The sequence below is a fragment of the Gopherus evgoodei genome, chromosome 3 (assembly GCF_007399415.2).
Source record: "Gopherus evgoodei ecotype Sinaloan lineage chromosome 3, rGopEvg1_v1.p, whole genome shotgun sequence".
Taxonomy (NCBI): Eukaryota; Metazoa; Chordata; order Testudines; family Testudinidae; genus Gopherus; species Gopherus evgoodei.
The window spans coordinates 135949815-135974303 of NC_044324.1; the positions used below are offsets into that span (position 1 = coordinate 135949815).

The 24489-nt window shown below is 43.3% G+C and overlaps 1 protein-coding gene across 4 annotated transcripts in view; it reads right to left on the bottom strand.

The window, feature by feature from the left end:
* Positions 1-15985: 15985 nt before the first annotated feature.
* C3H6orf118 (chromosome 3 C6orf118 homolog) overlaps positions 15986-24489 on the bottom strand; it is a 56364-nt gene continuing 47860 nt past the window's right edge. For 2 of the 4 annotated variants that reach the window (XM_030556718.1, XM_030556716.1), the window contains one exon: positions 17566-17649. Coding sequence is in view for 1 of the 4 variants with exons in the window: in XM_030556717.1 (XP_030412577.1) it covers positions 17562-17649 (88 nt within the window). In the remaining 3 variants the exon portion in view is untranslated. Of the gene's footprint in view, positions 17650-24489 lie in introns of all 4 variants that reach the window. The other 2 variants (XM_030556717.1, XM_030556719.1) reach the window with 2 other exon arrangements.

Consider the following 24489-nt stretch of genomic DNA (forward strand, 5'->3'; position numbering starts at 1 on the left):
AGGAGGGGGTGGGGTGGGGTGGGGTGGAAAAAGGAGTGAAGATAGCTGTGGGAGAAAAGTAGACAAAAAGTCCGTCAAGGTTACGTAGTTGGCCAAGTAGAGGGAACAGGAAGCACTGCTGCAAGAAATAAGTGGATATGTTGGGAGAGCCAGAACCTTTATGCCCATGTTTAGTTAATTCATAGGCAGCAGGTTAGTTGGAGGGCAGGCACAGGACGTAACAGCACAGGCAGCCAGGTCAGCCTGAAGTTCACATGTAGAGTTACATTTTCAGAAGTGTCTGCGTGCCCTGGGGACCAGATTTTTTTTTTAATTAATTGGAGTAAATACCTTAAAAAAAATCTGGCTCTTAGATACTTAAATCCCCCTGAAAGTCTATGAGACTTACGAACTTCTGAAAATTTACCCATAGTGCACATGATCAAGGCTTAAAAGACATATTAACAGAATTACACCCATATTACCATAGGCATAAGCTCATCTGTATAGTCACTCCCATGATGATAATTCAATATCTAGTCTTTCGCTGCATGCACAGAGTGGTTTTATATGTTGTTTTTAATTTACTTTGTTAACAGTGTCCCTTCATCACATGTTTATCTTTTCCCTAACAAGACTGATTGTTAATTACAGTATCTTACCATTATCCACTTCATGCACTCCGTTTATTGGAAAATAATAAAAAAGATTGAATACACCAAATGTTCTAGGTTAAATAATTTAATCACTTTGGATAATGGCTTAATTAACTAGAAAAACAACACTGCAGAAATGTGTGCCACATTTTGATTGTCTGTCATGCGTCCAGATTTGTAATGACTTGAGATAAGTGTCCTGCTTCCCGAGAGCTAATAATGGAGAATTACTTGTCTTCTACTTCAACTTCTCTGAAGAAGATAGTCATGCCAGATTCTCACACTTCTGTCTCAGCCCCCTGGCATGAGAAAGACTGAGCTCCCCTAGATCTAAAGGACTTTTTGTTCCTAATGGTAGTGGATAGGAATCTGAGCCTCTCTGTCTACCATTGATGGTCACATTCCGTCCTGGAACCTTAACCCTTGGAAGCTTCCATACAATTCCTGATATGAATGGGAAACCAAAGCTTCCCAAAGAAAAATAAACCAAGCCCAAAAAATAAATGAACTGACAATTGTAAAACATGAACAACAAAGTGCACAACCCCGCCTTCAATGGCTCCCTCCATATCATGTGGGTTGGCGAGTGAGAATCCTGCAGAATGAATCTTCAGAGGAGGAGGATCACCAGGGAAGTAATGTCCCCTTTCTGAAGATACACCCAAGAATGAATTTGGACTGGGTATTCCTTAGTGGATTACCTGTGGGGTTGGCCAGAGACAATGTACACCACCTCAGCTACGTGCCAAACTTTTCCATTCACACCTCTGAATTTTGAGTTCCTCCAGTGGGCTCTCCTTTGTGGCGGGTGGGGGTAGGTGATCTATGCACAGAGGGCCTTTCCATGATTGAGAAGCTGGGAGATGACTTGGCCTTAAATTAGGAATTCAGGGTCTGGGATTAGAAGATCTTCACTTTCCTGTGAGCAATTTGCTGATATAATGTACAATCAGATGACCAAAAGCTTCCCCACATCATCTCCAGTGCCACAAGTATGAAATATACAGGATACTAAACATCAGGAGTGAAATCCTGGCCCTCAATAGGAGTTCTGCTATTGATGCCACAACTCTTGGGTGTGTGTGTGTGTATATATCTTACAAAAAATCCTTCATAGACTGCTAGGACACTGAAACATGACCAGAAAGGGGAGGCAGTGCAGCTGTTGAAGGTGAAGAATATGTTGTCAGCAAAAGAACTGCATCAGAATCTGCTTCTGAAAATAAGACTTTGTTCTATGATCACTGGTCTTCCAATCTGAATGGCTTCATTATGCAAACTGCAGTGGAACACATTCTGAGGGTCTTCTCTCTCTGATCCTTCAGCTAGATGGGAACATCAAAGCTGATCAGCAGGTTTCCTCAGTCCCACCAGTCCTGCTGACAAACTGGGCTGGCCAAATGAGCACAGGGCAATAGGACTGCTAATAGAAGGGTCACCAAAGCTCTTGCTTGTGTTGCTTGTATTTAAGGCTAGCTCACTGTGTGTTTGTGTATAACACTGAGCATCCAAGAAGCTTGGCATAGGAAGAGAATGACTAGTTATTTTTCTGATTCAACTTTTGTATATAATGCTATAGGTATGAATGGCATTTATGCAGTGTGGAGGCACAGACCCTATGGAGAGCTTGACATGGTCAGAGTGTGGCAGCTAGCAGGGGAAGGAAGGCATGCATAGATACGACATAGTGCTGCCAAGATGCCACTGTGAAAACCACGTTAGTAGTACCAAAGGTTGTTTTCTCTCTTTTTTCTTTTTCAATTAATTTTTATGAGTAAATGTATCTGAAATAAAATAATATTTAAACTTTGTTTATAACTGAAAATCAGTGTGCTGGAAAGTAACATGTCAAAGAAAGAAATGACAATTTTACTGTTAAACAGAATTCTATCAGTTTAACAAAAACTATAACAGTACCTCTTCTAAATCTAATTAAGAGGCCTGCTCTCCTTGAACATAATGAGTAACATTCTATTTTAAGGACTCAGTGGAAAGTTCTAAAGAGACCCTGAGAGTTTGCTAGCAGAAAACATTAATCATACAATCGAAGGAAGACCTAATAAAAGGCATTCTGTATGGAAGGTACAAGCACATGTGAAATTAAATCTCAAGCCTTCATTTTGCGATAAGACAATTTGTATTCTAAAAATAACATGCACGTCACTAGCTAGCATCATTTATACCATAGACATGTTAGGAAAGGAGGATCTCATATCCAAGACCATTGAAATTAATACATAGACTCAGCATTTAAGGTAAAGAATGAGTTGTGGCTGTCTGTGTAGAACTTACTAAACGCTTCTAAAATATCCTGTTCTAACATATTCAGGGGGTTGTTTAAGACCTGCAAGAGAGTCTTCAGAGATGGGATCTACTCTGATTGTCTGAAAGTTCGGGTCTGGGACACAGATGGGAACTTTTATCTTACTCCTCTGTCATCCATTACTCTTGGTTTCATGTCTATGCTGCCCTTTATGCCTGAAGTATACATACTGTCCCCATCCAACAAACTCCCCAGTCTTTCTTACTCTTCTAAATCTTTCCTTAAAATCCACTTTTTCACGTCATTGTTCTTGCATTCTACTCATTATCAGACTCTCACCCAGGAGCGGCGCCAGGGTTTTTGGTGCCCTAGTTGCAGGGCCAGCTCTAGCCATTTCGCCACCCCAAGCACGGTGGCACACCGCGGGGGGTGCTCTGCCGGTCGCCAGTCCTGCGGCTCCGGTAGACATCCCGCAGGCGTTCCTGAGGAGAGTCCGCTGGTCCCGTGGCTCTGGTGGACCTGCCGCAGGCATGCCTGCGGATGCTCCACCGGAGCCGCAGGACCAGTGGACCCTCCGCAGGCACGCCTGCGGGAGGTCCACCTGAGCAGCCTGCCACCCTCCCAAATCCTGGCGCCCTAGGCGACCACCTAGGTTGCCTAAATGGAAGAGCCGGCCCTGCTCTCACCCTCCTTCTGCTGAGCTGCTGTCCTGGGTCTTATGGTTTCTTTGTCCTATTTAAACTTTTTTTTTTTCAGGAGATGGAATGCCACCTATCTAGATTTGCAACGCCCTGGAAAAGCTACGCCCATATGTTTGGGGACGGCGGTTCCAGCTACAAACTGACCATGCTGCACTAAAGTGGCTTCATACTGCCAAGGGGAACAACAAGAAACTTCTTCGTTGGAGTTTAGCTCTCCAAGATTTTCATTTTGCTATTCAGCACATCTCAGGAGCTTCTAACAAAGTAGCTAATGCACTCTCCCGTGACAGTTTCCCACAATCCAGTAGTTAAAAAGTGTTCTTAAAATGTACAAGTCTGTTAGTTATATACTTAGTGGTATATGTAAAGGTGCATGTGTTGTATTAATCTGTTTATTTTAAAGTTCTAGAAGGAAATTGCCACCAGTGAGCTTCCCCACTGTCTGCAATTTGGGGGGCGTGTCATAAACAGATAGCTAAGGGTTAATGTCTCTTACTCCTGGAAAGAAGTACTCTGAAACACCTGACCAGAGGACCAATCAGGAAACAAGACTTTTTCAAATCTGGGTGGAGGGTTTGTAGTGTGTGAGTCCTTTGTTCTTGGTCTGCTGTCTGACTCTCTCTCTCAGCTATGAGAAGTGATTTCTGTTTCCTGCTTTCTAATCTTCTGTTTCCAAGTTGTGAGTACAATATAGTAAGACAGTAAGGTTTCTATTGCTTTTCTTTTTGTATTTACATGTCTATAGTTGCTGGAGTGCTTTGAATTGTATTCTTTTTGAATAAGGCTATTTATTCATATTTCTTTTAAGCAAATGACCCTGTATGTGTCACCTTAATACAGAGAGACCATTTTTATGTATTTTTCTTTCTTTTTATATAAAGCTTTCTTTTTAAGACCTGTTGGAGTTTTTCTTTAGTGGGGAACTCCAGGGAATTGAGTCTGTACTCACCAGGGAATTGGTGGGAGGAAGAAGTCAGGGGGAAATCTGTGTGTGTTAGATTTACTAGCCTGACTTTGCATTCCCTCTGGGTGAGGGGGGAAGAAAAATTAGCTCTTGGTAATTTTGTTCTCCAGGACTGGGAACGGGGAGGGTGGAGTCCCTCTGTTTAGATTCACGGAGCTTGCTTCTGTGTCTCTCTCCAGGCATACCTGGAGGGGGGAAGGGAAAAGGTTTATTTCCCTTTGTTGTGAGACTCAAGGGAGTTGGGTCTTGGGGTCCCCAGGGAAGTTTGGGGGGACCAGAGTGCCCCAAAACACTCTAATTTTTTGGGTGGTGGCAGCTTTACCAGGTCCAAGCTGGTAACTAAGCTTGGAGGTTGTCATGCTAAACCCCATATTTTGGACGCTAAGGTCCAAATCTGGGACTAGGTTTATGACACCTGGGTCTTATGGTTTCTTTGTCCTATTTAAACTTTTTTTTTTTCAGGAGATGGAATACAACCTATCTAGATTTGCAAAATATCTTGTAAATTAAATGTTACATAAATGTTTTTAATAAATAATAATGTTGCATTTTACACAGAGAATGATCATAGCCTAATCTGTTGCTTATCCATCTTTGTGCCAGAGAGAGAACTAGGGACAGTTTAAGCCTTTTGGGGTTTCTTCTTAGAGAAATAAAGTCCACTAGTACTTTAAATCACCAGCGTATTTCCACCTTCCAAATTTTCTTTGTCCGCTCATTGCCAAAAACAGACCCCCTCCTTTGTGAAAGGAAAAATATTCTCTACTGTCAAACCCTATCTTCTCTAAGACGGGTGTGCCTTCTAATTTGACACCCAGCATCAGATGAGGGAGGAGAACAGCCATAACTGCCAACCAAAATATAATTTCCTAGGCTACTGCATCTAAGAAATGGAAGGAGACTATTATACGAGCCACAAGCCTTCCTCTTCCTTCTACAAGCGGATTTACCACTGCCTGGGCAGAAGGATGGTAACAATATATAAAAAGGTTATAAAAAATAGTTCTGAAATTAGTTGGTTACCAGTCCAGTTCTTAGTGAACACATCCACACCAGAAAAACCACCACAACAACCACATTTGTCGCTCCTTGTTAGCCATCTTAGTAGAAAGGCACTGTACTGCCATACATATGTTGGAAAAACTGGAGGATATATTCTGAGAAGAAAAATAAAATGACTGAGGGACTGGAAGGATTGATTCATAAGAAGAAATTAAGGGCCTGATCCAGAGTCCATGGACATCAATGGAAGCATCCCCTATAAGGCCCATGAAAGAATGAGGATGTTCCTTGGTAGCATCTTGTGCTGACTATATACAAATGTTAACAAAAATGGAAGGTAAAGATTAAATGTGGCCATGAGTGCCAGGTTAAGTGATAGCTTCTCTTATAAATGAGATGCAGTCTAGCATTTTGATTATTAAAAACAAAGAAGAGAAAACAACTACTTTGTTCACGAGACTAAACAATTACAGTCCTAAGATTTACATATTGTCATAAACAGATAGCTAAGGATTAATGTCTCTTTCACCTGAAAAAAAAAGTAACCTGAAGCACCTGACCAGAGGAGCAATCAGGAAACAGGATTTTTTTCAACTCTGGGTGGAGGGAAGTTTGTATCTGAGTTCTTTGTCTTCTGCCTGAATCTCTCTCAGCTAGAGAAGGATTTTTCTATTTCCTGCTTTTCTAATCTTCTGTTTCCCAGTTGTAAGTACAAAGAGATCAAATAGTGAGTTACATGGTTTTTTTTCTTTTGTATTTACATGTCTATAGTTGCTGGAGTGCTTTGAATTGTATTCTTTTTGAATAAGGCTGTTTATTCAATATTCTTTTAAGCAAATGACCCTGTATTTGTCATCTTAATACAGAGAGACCATTTTTATGTATTTTTCTTTCTTTTTATATAAAGCTTTCTTTTTAAGACCTGTTGCAGTTTTTCTTTAGTGGGGAATTCAGGGAAATTGAGTCTGTACTCACCAGGGAATTGGTGGGAGGAAGAAGTCAGGGGGGGAAATCTGGGTGTGTTAGATTTACTAGCCTGACTTTGCATTCCCTCTGGGTGAAGAGGGAAGTGCTTTTTGTTCCAGGACTGGAATTAGAGAGGGTGGACTCCCTCTGCTTAGATTCACGGAGGTTGCTTCTGTGTATCTCTCCAGGAGCAACTGGGGGGCGGGGGGAAGGGAAAAGGATTATTTCCCTTTATTGTGAGACTCAAGGGATTTGGGTCTTGGGGTCCCCAGGGAAGGTTTTTGTGGGGACCAGAGTGCCCCAAAACACTCTAATTTTTTGGGTGATGGCAGCAGTACCAGGTCCAAGCTGGTAACTAAGCTTGGAGGTTTTCATGCTAACCCCCATATTTTGGACGCTAAGGTCCAAATCTGGGACTAGGTTATTGACATGGTGGCAGCGTTTATGGGAAAGATAGAATCCAGAAGCCAGTAGGAATATTATATTTTTCTTTTCTCTGCTAGGGGCTTTTTAGCAGAGAGAAACAGTTTGGTTTTAAAAAGGAACCAGAGAGAATTTTTTTTTCTGCTCTCTCTGACAGTTGTGGCTTGCATATTAAGCAAGAAACCATTAAGCTGTGACAAACAGGTCTTTTGTCGGACAATAGCACTCCCATTAGGAGTCATATACCAGCACTATATACATGCAAATAAAGTGGTTTTTCTGGTTTACTTTACATTGAAAAAATTAGCTAGGAAGAAAGGGAAAAAGGCACTGTTGCTAGGCAGACCGCAGGAGGCAACAGAGCCTGCAGTTCAGAAAATAAACACCGGAGGGCACCCCAACACAAGAAAACAGGAACCATGCCTAACAAGACAAAAATGGAGGCCGAAGCACAAATAAAAGACGCAGAGCACAAGCGAGATATGGAAAAAAAAATACAGGAACTAGAAATAACGCAAAAAGAGATGGAGCTAAGGGAAAGAGAAAAAGAGGCTACCCACAGGAGAGAGTTGGAACTCCTGAGAGAAACCCAACCGACAGGCCATGGAATTAGAAAAGGCTAAGCAAAACACAGCCAACCCTAGCAACCCTGCACCAATGATTGTTCCACAGCACAGGAAATTTCCCACCTACAAGGCAGGTGATGACACTGAGGCCTTCTTGTAAAATTTTGAAAGAGCCTGTCTTGGGTACAGCATCCCTGAAGACCAGTACATGGTAGAATTGAGGCCACAGCTCAGTGGACCTTTAGCAGAGGTGGCAGCTGAAATGCCTAAGGAGAAAATGAATGACTATAAACTTTTTCAAACCAAGGCCAGATACAGAATGGGGATAACCCCGGATCATGCCCGTCGGCGTTTCAGAACCCAAAAGTGGAAACCAGATGTGTCATTTCCCAAACACGCCTACTACGTTGGGAAAAATTATGAGGCCTGGATATCAGGACACAATGTTAAAACCTTGGAAGAACTGCACCTCCTCATACAAATGGAGCAGTTCTTGGTTGGTGTTCCTGAGGGCATAACACGGTACATACAAGATGGAAAACCCAAAAATCTCGCTGAGGCGGGGGAGATTGGAGCCAGATGGATGGAAGTGGCAGAAAGCAAGAAAGCTACTGTCAAGGGGAACGAATACCCCAGGGGGCACACTGACCATAAACCCTACAACCAAGGACAGCCAAAGACCCCACATACATCCCAAGTAAAGCCACAGACGCCCTATTCTTCCACCTCACCAGTCTCCAGTAACTCACCTCGGCCCAGTGATCCATCAGATGGAAGATGCTTTAAGTGTAATGAACTGGGACATATCAAGGCCAACTGTCCAAAGAGCGCCATCCGAGTGCAATTCATTACACCACCATCACCCAAAAGATCCCCAGGCCCAGATGCCTCTCAAATACCCTTGGAGCGAAGGGAAAATTTGAGAGTGGGCGGAAAGAAGGTTACTGCATGGAGAGAGACGGGGGCACAAGTGTCAGCTATCCACCAATCCTTCGTAGACCCCAAATTCATCAACCCAAAGGCCCAAATGACAATTTACCCCTTCATGTCACAAGCTGTAGACTTGCCTACAGTTGAACTGCCTGTCCAGTACAAAGGCTGGTCAGGAATGTGGACTTTTGCAGTCTGTGACAATTATCCTATCCCCATGCTACTGGGGGAAGACTTGGCCAACCAGGTGAAGCGGGCCAAGCGAGTGGGAATGGTTACACGTAGCCAAAAGAAGGCAAGCTTCCAGACCCATTCCTGTTCCTGAGCCATCCACAGAGGCCACGTCTGTGTTACCAGAGACCCAGACAGAGGTAATGGACCCGGATTCCATGCCAACCACTGAAACAGCCACAGCACCTCCAGTCCCAGGCCCAGAACAGCAACTAGCACCAGCAAGTGCGACCACATCTTCAAACTCAACGCCAGAGGGCGCCAGCAAGCCAGAACTGGCAGAAGCAACAAACAGCCATACCCAAAAGTCTCAGCCAGAGCCTGAAATACCCTCAGGTGCACCAGCGGAGAGCGGTTCATCAGCAATGGAAACAACCCCATCACCTACATCGCTTCCAGAGGGACCAAGCCCAAGTCCACAGTCTGAGGAAGAACTGGTGACCCCAGCCTCAAGGGAACAGTTCCAGACTGAGCAGGAAGCAGATGACAGCCTTCAAAAAGCTTGAGCGGCGGCACGGAACACCCCACCGCCTCTCAGCTCTTCTAATCGATCCCGGTTTGTTATAGACCAAGGACTTTTATACAAGGAGATTCTTTCTGGTGGACACCGAGAAGAATGGCAGCCGCAAAAACAGTTGGTGGTTCCAACTAAGTACCGGGGGAAGCTCTTAAGCTTAGCCCATGATCATCCCAGTGGCCATGCTGGGGTGAACAGAACCAAGGACCGGTTGGGGAAGTCCTTCCACTGGGAGGGGATGGGCAAGGATGTTGCCAAGTATGTCCGGTCTTGTGAGGTATGCCAAAGAGTGGGAAAACCCCAAGACCAGGTCAAGGCCCCTCTCCAGCCACTCCCCATAATTGAGGTCCCATTTCAGCGAGTAGCTGTGGATATTCTGGGTCCTTTTCCAAAAAAGACACCCAGAGGAAAGTACTGACTTTAGTGGACTTTGCTACCCGATGGCCGGAAGCAGTAGCTCTAGGCAACACCAGGGCTAACACTGTGTGCCTGGCCCTAACAGACATCTTTGCCAGGGTAGGTAGGCCCTCCGACATCCTTACAGATTCAGGATCTACTTTCCTGGCAGGGACCATGGAAAAACTGTGGGAAACTCATGGGGTGAATCACTTGGTTGCCACCCCGTACCACCATCAAACCAATGGCCTGGTGGAAAGGTTTAATGAAACTTTGGGGGCCATGATACGTAAATTCATCAACGAACACTCCAATAATTGGGACCTAGTGTTGCAGCAGTTGCTGTTTGCCTACAGGGCTGTACCACATCCCAGTTTAGGGTTTTCACCGTTTGAACTTGTGTATGGTCACGAGGTTAAGGGGCCATTACAGTTGGTGAAGCAGCAATGGGAGGGGTTTACGCCTTCTCCAGGAATTAACATTCTGGACTTTGTAAGCAACCTGCAAAGCACCCTCCAACACTCTTTAGCCCTTGCCAGAGAAAACCTAAAGGATGCTCAGGAAGAGCAAAAGGCCTGGTATGACAGACATGCCAGAGAACGTTCCTTCAAGGTAGGAGACCAGGTTATGGTCTTGAAGGCACAACAGGCCCATAAGATGGAAGCATCATGGGAAGGGCCATTCACGGTCCAAGAGCGCCTGGGAACTGTGAACTACCTCATAGCATTTCCCAATTCCTCACTAAAGCCTAAAGTGTACCATGTTAATTCTCTCAAGCCTTTCTATTCCAGAGACTTACAGGTTTGTCAGTTTACAGTCCAGGGAGATGATGCTGAGTGGCCTGACGGTGTCTACTAGGACAGGAAAAAAGACGGTGGTGTGGAAGAGGTGAACCTCTCAACCACCCTGGAACGTCTGCAGAGGCGACAGATCAAGGAGCTGTGCACTAGCTTCACCCCATTGTTCTCAGCCACACCAGGACGGACTGAACGGGCATACCACTCCATTGACACAGGTAATGCTCACCCAGTCAGAACCCCACCCTACCGGGTGTCTCCTCATGCCCAAGCTGCTATAGAATGGGAGATCCAGAACATGCTACAGATGGGTATAATCTGCTTATCTACCAGTGCATGGGCATCTCCAGTGGTTCTGGTACCCAAACCAGATGGGGAAATACACTTTTGCGTGGACTACTGTAAGCTAAATGCGGTAACTCGTCCAGACAACTATCCAATGCCATGCACCGATGAGCTATTGGAGAAGTTGGGACGTGCTCAATTCATCTCTACAATAGATTTAACCAAGGGGTACTGGCAAGTACCACTAGATGAACCTGCCAAGGAAAGGTAAGCATTCGTCACCCATGCGGGGGTGTATGAATTCAATGTCCTTCCTTTCGGCCTTCGAAATGCACCCGCCACCTTCCAGAGGCTGGTAGATGGTCTACTAGCAGGACTGGGAGAATATGCAGTTGCCTACCTCGATGATGTGGCCATTTTTTCGGACTCCTGGCCCAAACACCTACTACACCTGGAAAAGGTCTTTGAGCGCATCAGGCAGGCTGGACTAAGTGTTAAGGCCAAAAAGTGTCAAATAGGCCAAAACAGAGTGACTTACCTGGGGCACCAGGTGGGTCGAGGAACCATAAACCCCCTACAGGCCAAGGTGGATGCTATGCAAAAGTGGCCTGTCCCAAGGTCAAAGAAACAGGTCCAATCCTTCTTTGGCTTGGCCGGGTACTACAGGCGATTTGTACCACCCTACAGCCAAATTGCTGCCCCACTGACCGACCTGACCAAAAAGACCCAGCCAAATGCAGTTAAGTGGACTAATGAGTGTCAAAAGGCCTTTACCCAACTTAAGGCAACGCTCATGTCTGACCCTGTGCTCAGGGCCCCGGACTTTGACAAGCCATTCCTAGTAACCACGGATGCATCTGAGCGTGGTATAGGAGCAGTTCTCATGCAGGAAGCAACGGATCACAACTTCCATCCTGTCGTGTTTCTCAGCAAGAAACTGTCTGAGAGGGAAAGTCACTGGTCAGTCAGTGAAAAGGAATGCTACGCCTTTGTGTACGCCCTGGAAAAGCTACGCCCATATGTTTGGGGACGGCGGTTCCAGCTACAAACTGACCATGCTGCGCTAAAGTGGCTTCATACTGCCAAGGGGAACAACAAGAAACTTCTTCGTTGGAGTTTAGCTCTCCAAGATTTTGATTTTGAAATTCAGCACATCTCAGGAGCTTCTAACAAAGTAGCTGATGCACTCTCCCATGAGAGTTTCCCACAATCCAGTAGTTAAAAAGTGTTCTTAAATTGTAGAAGTCTGTTAGTTATATACTTAGTGGTATATGTAACGGTACATGTGTTGTATAAATCTGTTTAGTTTAAAGTTCTAGGAGGAAATCACCGCCAGTGAGCTTCCCCACTGTCTGCAATTTGGGGGGCGTGTCATAAACAGATAGCTAAGGGTTAATGTCTCTTTCACCTGAAAAAAAAAGTAACCTGAAGCACCTGACCAGAGGAGCAATCAGGAAACAGGATTTTTTTCAACTCTGGGTGGAGGGAAGTTTGTGTCTGAGTTCTTTGTCTTCTGCCTGAATCTCTCTCAGCTAGAGAAGGATTTTTCTATTTCCTGCTTTTCTAATCTTCTGTTTCCCAGTTGTAAGTACAAAGAGATCAAATAGTGAGTTATATGGGTTTTTTTCTTTTGTATTTACATGTCTATAGTTGCTGGAGTGCTTTGAATTGTATTCTTTTTGAATAAGGCTGTTTATTCAATATTCTTTTAAGCAAATGACCCTGTATTTGTCACCTTAATACAGAGAGACCATTTTTATGTATTTTTCTTTCTTTTTATATAAAGCTTTCTTTTTAAGACCTGTTGCAGTTTTTCTTTAGTGGGGAACTTCAGGGAAATTGAGTCTGTACTCACCAGGGAATTGGTGGGAGGAAGAAGTCAGGGGGGAAATCTGGGTGTGTTAGATTTACTAGCCTGACTTTGCATTCCCTCTGGGTGAAGAGGGAAGTGCTTTTTGTTCCAGGACTGGAATTAGAGAGAGTGGACTCCCTCTGCTTAGATTCACGGAGGTTGCTTCTGTGTATCTCTTCAGGAGCACCTGGGGGGGGGAGGGAAAAGGATTATTTCCCTTTATTGTGAGACTCAAGGGATTTGGGTCTTGGGGTCCCCAGGGAAGGTTTTTGTGGGGACCAGAGTGCCCCAAAACACTCTAATTTTTTGGGTGGTGGCAGCAGTACCAGATCCAAGCTGGTAACTAAGCTTGGAGATTTTCATGCTAACCCCCATATTTTGGACGCTAAGGTCCAAATCTGGGACTAGGTTATTGATACATATACTAGAAGGCAGCATACACAGAAGTTAGCACAGAGGACTAGGAGTCAGGACACTAGAATTTCATGCCCATTTTGCCCCTCACTTGCTAGGTAACCTTGGGAAAGTCATTATTTAGTTTCCATTTGTCCCAGTTTATCCATCTATAACATGGAAGTGTTGTGAAACTTAATTAATGTTTGTAAACTGTTTGGAGAGTCTCCATTGAAAGATAAGCACAAAACTTTATTATACTTTCAGCACCTTGGGAGCATCCATATTTTTTCATAAATGCACTAACAATAAATTCGGAATTACAATCACTAATCTGTTGTAACACTTAGCAAGTTCAAAATGTATATTTTAGTTCATAGAATACCTATGTACATAAGAATGCAAATCAAACTTTATGTATTGATTGTTTTACTTTGCTAACAAAAATGTGAGATGAACAACATTTTCCCTGCATTCAGCTATAAATTTCTGCAGGAGCAGAGCTCCTATTTCCTTTTTCAAGTTATGTTATAGTGATTAGATGTGTACAAAAACATAGAAAGAATCAAGTATGGAAGAAAGATGGTCTTGTAGTTAAGGCACTGGACTGGGCCTGAGAAGATCAGTGTTTAATTCCTTACACTGTCAGACTTCCTGTGTGACCTTGGGCAAATCATCTAATCTCTCTCAGTTCCTCATCCATAAAATGGAACATAGGAATTGCCACGCTGGATCAGCCTCATGATTCAGCTGGTTCAGTATCTGGTCTCCAACTGGTACCAGATGTTTCAAAAGAAGGTGAAATTAACCCCACAGTAAACAGCTGTGGGATAGTTTACCAATATTAACTTCCTATTCTAATCCGTAATAGTTAAAAACTGGTTTAAACTCTGAAGCATGAGGTTTTGTTTCCCTTCCAAAACTGTTTTTTTTTTAGCATTCACAGTTATAAAAACTGGATATTCTTGTAATCCATATAAACATTCAGCCATCTCAGAATCTTGCTCATTTCTTGGCCTCAATGACATCGGGTGACAATGAGTTCCAAGGTCTAAATGTTGAATGGAAAAATATTAAATGGGGATAACAATACTTCTTTTCTCCTTCCTTTGCTCGTCTTCTCTATTTTAATTGCAAACTTTTCAAGGTAGGAACTAGCTTTTACCACATTTATATACAGTGTGTAGCACAAAGTCTTGATCAAGGTGATACAAATATATAAAAGTTTTGATACTTCTAATTGTAAGGGCAAAGAGCCAAAATCCTCCATCAGGCTATGGAGAAACTAACTGTAATGCTCTGGTCTCTGTTACATCAGTGACTCAACAAAATAATGATTAATATACTGGAATGAGTGCTACAACTGAACAGTAGAAGCTGAAGAACAGAAAATGTTTGTTTCATATGTAGTCCTATTGTTGCAGCACTATTTCAACAAGAAGGTTTGTCATCAGAAAATATCAGCCAGCCAAGCAGGAAGCAACTCAGAGCCTGTCATATTTGTCTAAAAATGGAAAACAATTAAAATCATAATAATTTCGCATTACTAGAAATATTGGCGCCTTCCTAAACGTGGCACTGCACTAGGGTATAGTGTCCCTTTGACCTTGTCTCCTCAAACCCATCAATACTAGTTGTTTTCAATCTGTGGTCCGCAAACCCATTGGGGTCTGCAAACAATGTCTAAGAGGTCTGCAAAAGGTTATCATTACATACAACGGTGGTTTTCAACCTGTGGGCCGCGGACGCCTGGAGGGTCTACAGACTATGTCTAAGATTTCCAAAGGGGTCTGCACTTCCATTCCAAATGTTTAGGGGTCTGTAAATGAAAAAAAAGTTTAAAAAGCACTGCTCTACACAGTTCAATGTGCATGTGTAGTCACTAAAGCTGCCAGGTGAGCTCTATGGAAAATGTTACATCTAATGTGAAATATTGCAGTGCCTAGCCCGGCCCACGTTTACTAATACATCGATTTGGTGAAATAAAGTTTAAAAACAAATCACAGATGAAAAATAATCTAAATAGTCTTTCATTCTTGCCAGGTTAGAGATGGGTTTGTACTAAACCCCATGATCTAAATATCCTTGAATTATGCTTGTGGATATTGCACTCTATATGATTTTATGAAAATATGCTAATGTAACTGGAATATGCTTCATGCAAAAGGTTTCTTGTAAGGTATCATTACAAAGCTTATAATCTACTGAGTGGGATCATTCTATTTGTATAAATGTACAACTCTTGTATCGAAACCTAGAAATATGAAATATAACTCTGAGGGCCTATTGTAATTATGCAAAGTGTGGGCCATTAATGGTGGTTTGGAATCTTGATGACTCCCATTAACCAGGACAATTGACTGCAGGTGGCTCTGTTTTACCTGTAAGTCTTCCTGTATCCATGTGTGCTGGCAAGGGGTAATGAAGTCTTACAGTGACATGTGATCATGTCATCTGAACTGAAATCCATCTTTAACCTGGTGCTTTTCCATTGAGAAGGGGGGTGGGAGTAGGAACCGAGAGGGACAAAGGATTCCCACCTTATGCAAACGATACATAAATGGATGGAACAAAACAAAGGTGGGAGCCATCATGAAGAATCCCCTAGCCACCACCTGAGCTGGAACAAGAGCTGTACCAGGGGAAAGAATTGTGCCCAGGTCTGGAAGGTGTCCAGTCTGAGGAAAAAACTTACTTAAGCATCTCTAAGGGTGAGATTATCTGTATTCAGTTTGATTAGACATAGATTTGTATGTTTTATTTTATTTTGCTTGGTGACTTACTTTGTTCTGATTGTTACCACTTGGAACCACTTAAATCCTACTTTCTGTATTTAATAAAATCACTTTTTACTTATTAATTAACTCAGAGTATGTGTTAATACCTGGGTGAGCAAAGAGCTGTGCATATCTCTCTGTCAGTGTTATAGAGGGCGAACAATTCATGAGTTTACCCTGTATAAGTTTTGTGCAGGGTAAAACAGATTTATTTGGGTTTAGACCCCATTGGGAGTTGACCATCTGAATGTTAAAGACAAGAACACTTCTGTAAGCTGCTTGGGTCCTGAACTGGCATGGAAAGCAGGGGCAAAGGTAGTCTTGGCACACCAGGTGTCAGCTCCCAAAGGGGGTTCTGTGATCCAACCCATCACAATCCTAAAATGCAGATATCCATCTAAACTTTGTTCTTGGGCCTGAGTCAAAGGTTGACCTGTAAAAAGAGAAGGTAGATGTGCTCTTCCAAGCTCTACTCATTGCAGATGCCAAAAGGAGAGGCTGCACTCTGCAGATTGCGCATATGTTCAAAGTTTGATCAGACATGGTCTCTAAGCCTCTTGGGTTTAGTTTCACCTTAGTGGGAGTCAAATGCACCCAGAGGCTTTGTCAGCCTCCTTGGGCTTGGTTCTCTCTCAGGGTACTTCTACACTGCACAGACATTTTAGTCTGACACCCCCACCCCCGACAATCCATATAAAAAAAAAAACCTGTGACCCAGCTTTAAGTTCAGGTTATCTTACCCCGCTGGGGATGCAGGTTAGATTTCAGTCTAGAACCTACCCCTCTGCAGTGAGAATGTGGCTAAAATTACTCAAGTCCTCCAGTAAATTTCTCAGATTGGACAACTGACAACTAACTGGAAAAGAACTATAGAATATGCCCATAGACACAAATTGGCAAACACAGTGAGGACACTCATGTCTGGGCTAAACTTATCTGGCTGCTCAGACCCAGGGACAAGTCAGGAGTTATTTAGCTGAGCAATGTAGACATAGCCTGAATGGAGTGTGAAATGTCCCCTTACGCTCCTGGGTTTGGGCTCCTTTATGATTGGGGAAAATAATTAGTATGGGTACTCTCCCTCTTGTTGCCTGGCAACAAAATGAGCTATTACTTGCAGTGAAATAGTTAAAGTTGACACTTAGAATATCATCACTGGCATCTGAATTTTGAGATGAATGGGGCAATACACACTTCTGAGCTATCTTTTCAGGCACTCTGCAAATTCAGGCAGACATTGCTGCTTCACATATACTTGGTTTGTGTTTTCAAGGGTTTGTTTTTCTGTTTTGTTTTGTTTTTTGCAACAGTAACAGCTAGAGGTTTATTTTTCTAAAATGGAAGCTGAGATTCTGTAGAACAAGAAGGTTTCCAGGAGATGTGCCAGTATGCCATACCACTGTATACCAGACCAAATCAAGTCCTGTATGCACTACTGGCAAGAAAGTCTTTGCACACAATGATATAAATCGATCTTATTGAGAAGCTGCAGCTTTCATTTACTTGAATAGCTTTTCGTTGTGAGTTCCATCCTGGGAGTTTAATAAATAACCTCTGCCACTTGCATAATAAAGTTCCATGACTAAGCGAGGGCAGCTTCTATTGAAAGCTGCATGGAAAAGGCACAGCTACTTAAACGATTGCTATTACTAATGCAGGGCATTTTCTAGATAGTATATAGTAATCTCTCTATAAATATACAGAATACCAAACCATGATAATTTGTGTAAAAAAATGGTATCCATTTCTATTTCTGACATTGCATTATTATACTTAATTCTGAGACTCAACATCAGTTTTTCATATTTGGATTTCATTTGCATGGTTTCAAGGTGTCAAGTATACAATCAAAGCATCTACGATTTATCTTCCTAAGCGTTCTTCTGAATTGTCTGAAGTTGGTTCATTATCTTCAGGTGACAAGAATGTCTTCAGCCTCTCCCACAACTTTCTAAAAACAAAACAAGAAAAAAAAACAAAACACACAATCAGTACACTAAGTGAGGAGAAAGCACAGGGTAACAATGTCACAGAAAACATCTTTGACAAAATAGCAACCCCTCTATGAACTCTTCCACTGTCAGCAATAGAAAAGGAAAGAAAGGTTACTTACCTGTACAGTAACTGGAGTTCTTTGAGGTGTGTGGTCACTAGCTGTATTCCATTTAAGGTGTGTATGTGCTCCATATACTGAGAAGGAAGATCTTTGCTAGCAGTGTCCATTGGTCTGTGCTTGCACCCCTCTACTCCTCATGGTTTGAACTGAGCACATAAGTGGCAGTGTGGTCTCTCCAGTTACTTTTCTACTATGAATGGCTGTAGGATAAGGCTCCGCAGAAGAGGAGCAGGAGAATGGGTGGTGGAATACAAATAGGGACCACACATGTTGAAGAATTCCATTTACTGTAGAGATAAGGAGAGGTCATTTACCTTGTGTAGTAACTGGAGTTCTTTGAGATGTGTGGTCCTTATGAGTGCTCCACTTCAGGACATGCTTGCCCCCATGCACACTTGATCAGAGATTTTCATCAGTAGTGTCTATGAATCTGTGCCTATGCCCTGCATATCCTTGTGCTGCTGTGCAAGGATATGACAGGGGAAGTGTACCTGCTGCCGCTCCAGTTCCTTCTCAACCATTAAGTCGAGAGAAAGACTTTGAGGCAGAAGGGAAAGAAGGTGGGGAGTGGAGCACTCATAGGGGCAAAGCTTCTTGAAGAACTCCAGTAACTGTACAAGATATGTAACCTCTCCTCCTTCTTTGAGTTATTGTCCCTGTACGTGCCTCACTTGATTCCCATGCAGTACCTCAATACTGAGGAGGGTACTGAGGAGGTAGATTTCCTACAGACTGTAGAACAGCATCACCGAAAGTTGTGTTGGCTCTGAAAACAAGCGTGAGAGAGTAGTGCTGGAAAAAGATGTGCACTGAAGATCAGGTAGCAAATGCCTGAGATGGATGCTTTTTAGTAGGGCCACAAAGGTTGACTGGACCCTGGTAGAACAAGAAATCACCCTGCAAGGGGGATGCACCCTCAAGACATTGCGACAGGTAACAAAACCCACTTAGACAGTCTTTGAGTGGAGATCAGACCAGATTTTTTCTGTGATCAAGATGAAAAGTCTAGGACAAGCCCTAAAGTGCTTAGTCCTGTCAAAGTAAAAAGCAAGCACTCTTCTGACACCTAGTGTGTGAAGGGTTGCTTCTTCTCTCACAGAGAGAGGCTTGGGATAAAACACGATGAATGTCCTGGTGAATGGGGAATTCTGAAGAAATTTTAGGTATGAAATGAAGATACGGATGTAATATCAGCTTGTCACAATAGAACACCATGCATGGTGGGTCAGCCATAAGGGCTCCCAGCTCCCCAGCCCTCCTGGCTGAGGTAATGGCTGTTAGGAATGAGGTCTTGAGGGACAAAGAAAGATGGGAACAACTGCCCAGAGGCTCAAACAGTGGTCTATTCATCTTATTAAGAATAAAATTGAGGCCCCGTGGTGGAGTAGGTTCTTTGACAGGAGAAAAAAGGTTGAACAGGCCATTAGCAAATCTCATGGTAGTCAGGTGAGCAAAGACTGAAAAACGTTCAATGAGGAGATGAAAAGCTGTAAAAGCAGCCCGGTGAACTTGGATTCAGCTCAGTGACAATCTTGTAGTTTTTAAATTCAGTAGGTAATTCAGAACATGTGATAGACAAGACTCAAAAAGAGGTGCAGACTGATGGCTGCACCAAACTTGAAAATGTTTCCACTTCTGTAGGCAGGTTTTCCTCATAGTAGATTTCCTGCCATAGAGCAGTACTGTTTATATCTCTGCTGAGCAAGCCTGTTCTGTGCCAGTGAGCCATCTAGTAGCCAGGCCTTGAGGTAAAGAACTGAGAGGCTGGGTTGGTGATGAATCTCAACTCCTGGGTAACGAGATCCAATGAAGGTAGAGAGGTGGCTGCAGAGCCAGGCAAATCAGCTCTGGGAACCATACCTGTCCTGGTACAACAGTGCTATGAGGATGGTTGCTAATTTCTCCTGTTTCAGCCTGTTCAGGACCTTGCTTAGAGATGGCTTTGGAGATAAGCATATAGCAATATATGAGGCCTAGAAGTGACTAGAGCATCTCCCACTGAGTTGCAGCCATGCCTTCCCCCAAGAGAATCATCTGCACTTTGCATAGGATGGTGTTGGAAGAGATCTGTCTCCACATGACCCCAGGTAAGACATATCCTTCAGAATACTGCATTGGTCAGCTCCTGCTCATGGCTTAGGCAGAAATGCCTGCTCAGGGATTCCACTATTGTTGTCTGCAATCTTGGTAGATAAACCACAGAGATCAGGATGCGGTGAGATACGCACAAGTTCCATAGTCTTATGGACTCTGTGCATAAAGACTGGGGCCTTGCTCTTCCTCATTGATTGATATAATATATTGCTGCTCTGTTGTCCAGCATTATTCTGATTGAGTGGCTCCTGATATGGGAAGTGATGGCAGTGAAACTGACTACTCTGAGCTCTAATACACTGATGTGAGGGTTGCCTCCTGGGGAGCCTATTTGCTGTGAGCTGTGAAGTCCTGAAAGAGTGCACCCCAGCCTAGTAGAGAGATGTCTGTGGTGATCTTTACGGGGGGGGGGGGAGGGGAAGCTGTGAGAACAGAACTCCCACATATACCTTTTGAGGATCTTCCCATCAATTGAGGGAGTTGAGGACCTGCTGAGATATGGACACCTGCTTAAGTACACAGTTACAGGTAAAAACAGTTCTCAGCCAGGCTTGAAGACACGAAGAGTGTAGTTGCTCAGGATGTTACAAATGTATAAGCTGCCATATGGTCACGGGCCCAGGAGTTGCAACCGACCTCTTACTGTAGTCTTTGGGTTCTGGTGTATTGTAGAGATGAGGCTGAACACAATGTTAAACCTGTGGGTGGGCAAGTATGCTCTGTGGTAATGGAGTCCAGAATAGCCCAGATGAAGTCTATTCCTTATGTGGGTATGAACGCAGACTTCTGTGTGCTGAGGTAGAGGCACAAGGGACAGGGCCTTGCTGGTTGCTGCCTGCACCTCAATAAATGAGCAACCCTTCAGAAGCCAGTCGTCCAAGAGGGAAAAACAATTATTCCCATCTGACAGAGATGGGCTGTGCCTGCTGATAGGACTTTGGTAAAGTCCCTTGTGGCACTTGAGAGGCTGAAGAATGGGATGTGATATTAGTAGTAGTCCCTGCCAGCCAGGAAACATAGGAAATGTGTGTGAGGGGGGTGCGTAGATATGTGTAAATAACTGTCCTGAAGATCAGGGGAGTTAAACCAATCTCCGGGGATCCAGAGAAGGAATTATAACTGGTAGGGTCACTATCCTGAAACACTGAAAGCAGACAATGGTGTTCTAAGTCCCTAGATCTAGAATCAGTCTCCAAGAGATGTTTATCTTGGGCACCAGGAAGTATTGGAAATAGAAACCTTTCTCAATGAAATCCAGAGGAAGAGGTTTGATTCCAAGTCCTTGCATACAATTGAAATCAAACTAACAAGCCTGTAGCTTTGTGGATTACTTTTTTCCCCTTTCTTAAAAACAGGAACTATAGCAATTCTCCAGTCATAGGGTATAGCCCCGAGTTTAGATTAATTAACAATCCTTGCTATTGGTTTTGCAAGTTCAAGTGCCAGTTCCTTTAATATTCTTGGATGGAGATTATCTGGTCCTCTTGATTTAATCCCATTAAACTGTTTGAGTTTGACTTCCACCTAAAATGTGGTAATTTCTACTTCCATATCCTCATTCCCATTAGCCACACTGCCACTAAGATCTTAATTAGCCTTATTAAAAACTGAAGCAAAGTATTAGTTTAGGTATTGGGCCATCCTAGATTATCTTTAATTTCCACCCCATCCTCAATGTTTAGCAGTCCCACTTCTTCTTTCCTTGTTTTCTTTATATGGCTATATAATCTTTTACTATTGGTTTTAATTTCCTTTGCAAGGTCCATCTCTGGCTTTTGGCTGTTCTCACTTTATCCCTACACTTTCTGACCTCCAAGAGGTAGCTTTCCTTGCTGATCCATCCCATCCTCCATTCTGTGTAGGCTTTATGCTTTCTCTTAATCACCTGTTTGAGATGCTTGCTCATTCAAGTTGGTCTGCAACCTTTTCCTATGAATTTTCCCCCCTTGCTTAGGATGCAGGCTTCAGATCTTTTCTGCAACTTTGACTTAAAGTAATTCCAAGCATCCTCCACATTCAGATGCTTTAGTTTTTCAGTCCAGTCCACTTCCCTAACTAATTCCCTTAATTGTTTAAAATCTGCACTTTTGAAATCAAGGACCTTCATTGCAGATCTATTTTTGTTTATTCCACAATTTAGTTTAAACTAAATTAGCTCATGATCCTTAGAACCAAGGTTATCCCCATAGCCATATTTTCTATGAGGTCCTCATTACTCACCTATATCAAATCTAAAATGGCATCACCTCTTTTTGGTGTAGCAACTATTTGAGGAAGAAATCAGTCAGCTATCACATCCAGGAAAATCTGGACCCTTCCATGTTGTTGTCATCCCGACAATATCTGGTTTCACATTCTGTATCAGTGGTTCTAGTTCCTCCACTTTGTTACCCAGTCTCCTTAGCTGCTTCTGCTTGGCTTCGCCCACATTCCTCACCCAATTGGGTACAGTCATTCTACTGCCGGTATCGCCTACCTGACTGTTAGTGCCAATACCAGTGAGTTATCTTTTTTCTTAACATCCGTTCCCCTTCCACTGCTGTTCCTTTCTCCATTGCTGTATCTTTTCTTACCTGATTTTCCTCCCACTCAATCTCACTATTAGGTATGGAGATTATATGTGCATCACTCAGCTGTCTTCCCCGAGTTCCTAGTTAAACCTCTTTTAATCAGTTGTGCCAACCTTCATCCCAGAAGTCTATTTCCCTCACTGCTCAGGTGGAGTCCATCTTCTTATGAGACCACTCCTCTGTCCATGAATGTCTCCCAGTGGTCAAACATCCCAAAGCCCTCCTTATAACATCACTGCCTGAGCCATCTGTTGATCATCATAATCTTGTCTCACCTTTATTCTCCTCCTCTAGGGACAGGGAGAAGAATTCCATTGAAGATCTATTTCCTTAACCATCTTCACCAGCCTGGCATAGTCTTCCCCAGCCTGGCAAGAATCTAGCTGTATCCTTTGTTCATCCAGCTGTATCATTTGTGAAGGACAATCAGTGGATTCTTTCCTACTGCCTCTGACTCAGACGTACATCCCATATCTTAGCTCCTGGCAGCCAGTATACCCTTCTGTTCTTCAGATCCAAATAGTGCCAGCACTGGTGGCCAGTGAGAGCTCAGTAACTACATTGGTACCGGAAGCCAAGACTTCAGTGGAAGATAAATTGGTTATGGAGGATAGGTTAGTACTGGCTGAAAATCCCTCTCAGCACCACTCAACGGAGCTACTTCAAAAGGTCTGAGTGGATCCAGAAACCACATCAGTACCAGAGGCTGAATCATCATTGCAGAGTGTGGTATGACCAGAGGGTGAATCGAATCTGGAAGGGAAGTCAATACCAGCAGGAAATGTGTCTTGGTATCCCTCAGCAAAGGTGAATAAGGTTCATTTAGGACTGAAGGTCCTAATGGGAAAGAAGCCTGGATGGTACCAGGAAGTCTGGATAGGAACTGGTCTCAAGTTGCAGTGGGGGAGGTTTAGGTTGGATATTAGGAAAAACTTTTTCATTAGGAGGGTGATGAAGCACTGAAATGGGTTACCTAGGGAGATGGTGGAATCTCATTCCTTAGAGGTTTTTATGGTCAGACTTGACAAAGCCCTGGCTGGGATGATTTAGTTGGGGATTGGGCCTGCTTTGAACAGGGGGTTGGACTAGATGACCTCCTGAGGTCCCTCACAGCCCTGATATTCTATGATTCTGTGATCCTCAGAAGTCAGAACACTGTGGGTACTGAAGCCTGTCCTGATGTGAGGTCCATGTGCTCAACCCAACAGTCTACAGAAGATAGTACTGAAAACAATTTTGCCTTGGTTTTAGAAAATCCTTGTGCTCTGAAGGCACTGAGTCCAGTGCTGATTCCGATGCTGTTTCAGAAGGACTGCTCTGCTGAAGGATGTGTCTGCTATAGAAGTTTGTATCATGACATAATGTTTTACAAAACTGTGCATGGAGCCTCATGCTGCAGATCCCCAGAAGAGGGACATCTCAAATTAAGCTACAGATGCAGCCTGGTTTCTAGTCAAGAGGAGCCTCAAACCTTGTGGGAGAAAGGTCACTATTAGCTCACAACAAAGCAAGATGCAGCCCAAACTCCATTTGAAAAGTCTTTGTGTGGAGATTATTTTCCCTCTCATACACTCAGCAAAGGAGACAAAGTATTCAGGAGATTTCCTGAAAGGTTTTGTCCTTTGCAGGTAGAATGCCAGGGCTCAACGGTGTAGTTTCCTGCCTTCTCTGGTAGCATGTGGCTTTGAGTAGAAAACTGGTGAGTGTATGACTAGGTTTAAAGAAATTCTGAGATTATTTTTGAATGAATTTTGGGTGCAATTTCATGGAAACTTTATCCTTGGGGAATTCCACATTTAGGTCCCCTATAAGGGCCCCCAGTTCACTTACTATTCTGGCTGAGGTGACTGCAACCAGAAAGGCAACCTTCATAGATAGATGAGCAAAGACATACAATGCTAAAGGTCTGAATGGAGAGTTCATTAATGCCAGTAGGTCAAGGTTGAGGTCCCGTACTGGGGTAAACATTAGTAGTTGAGGAAATAGTCTGATAAGTCCCATCAGAAATTAG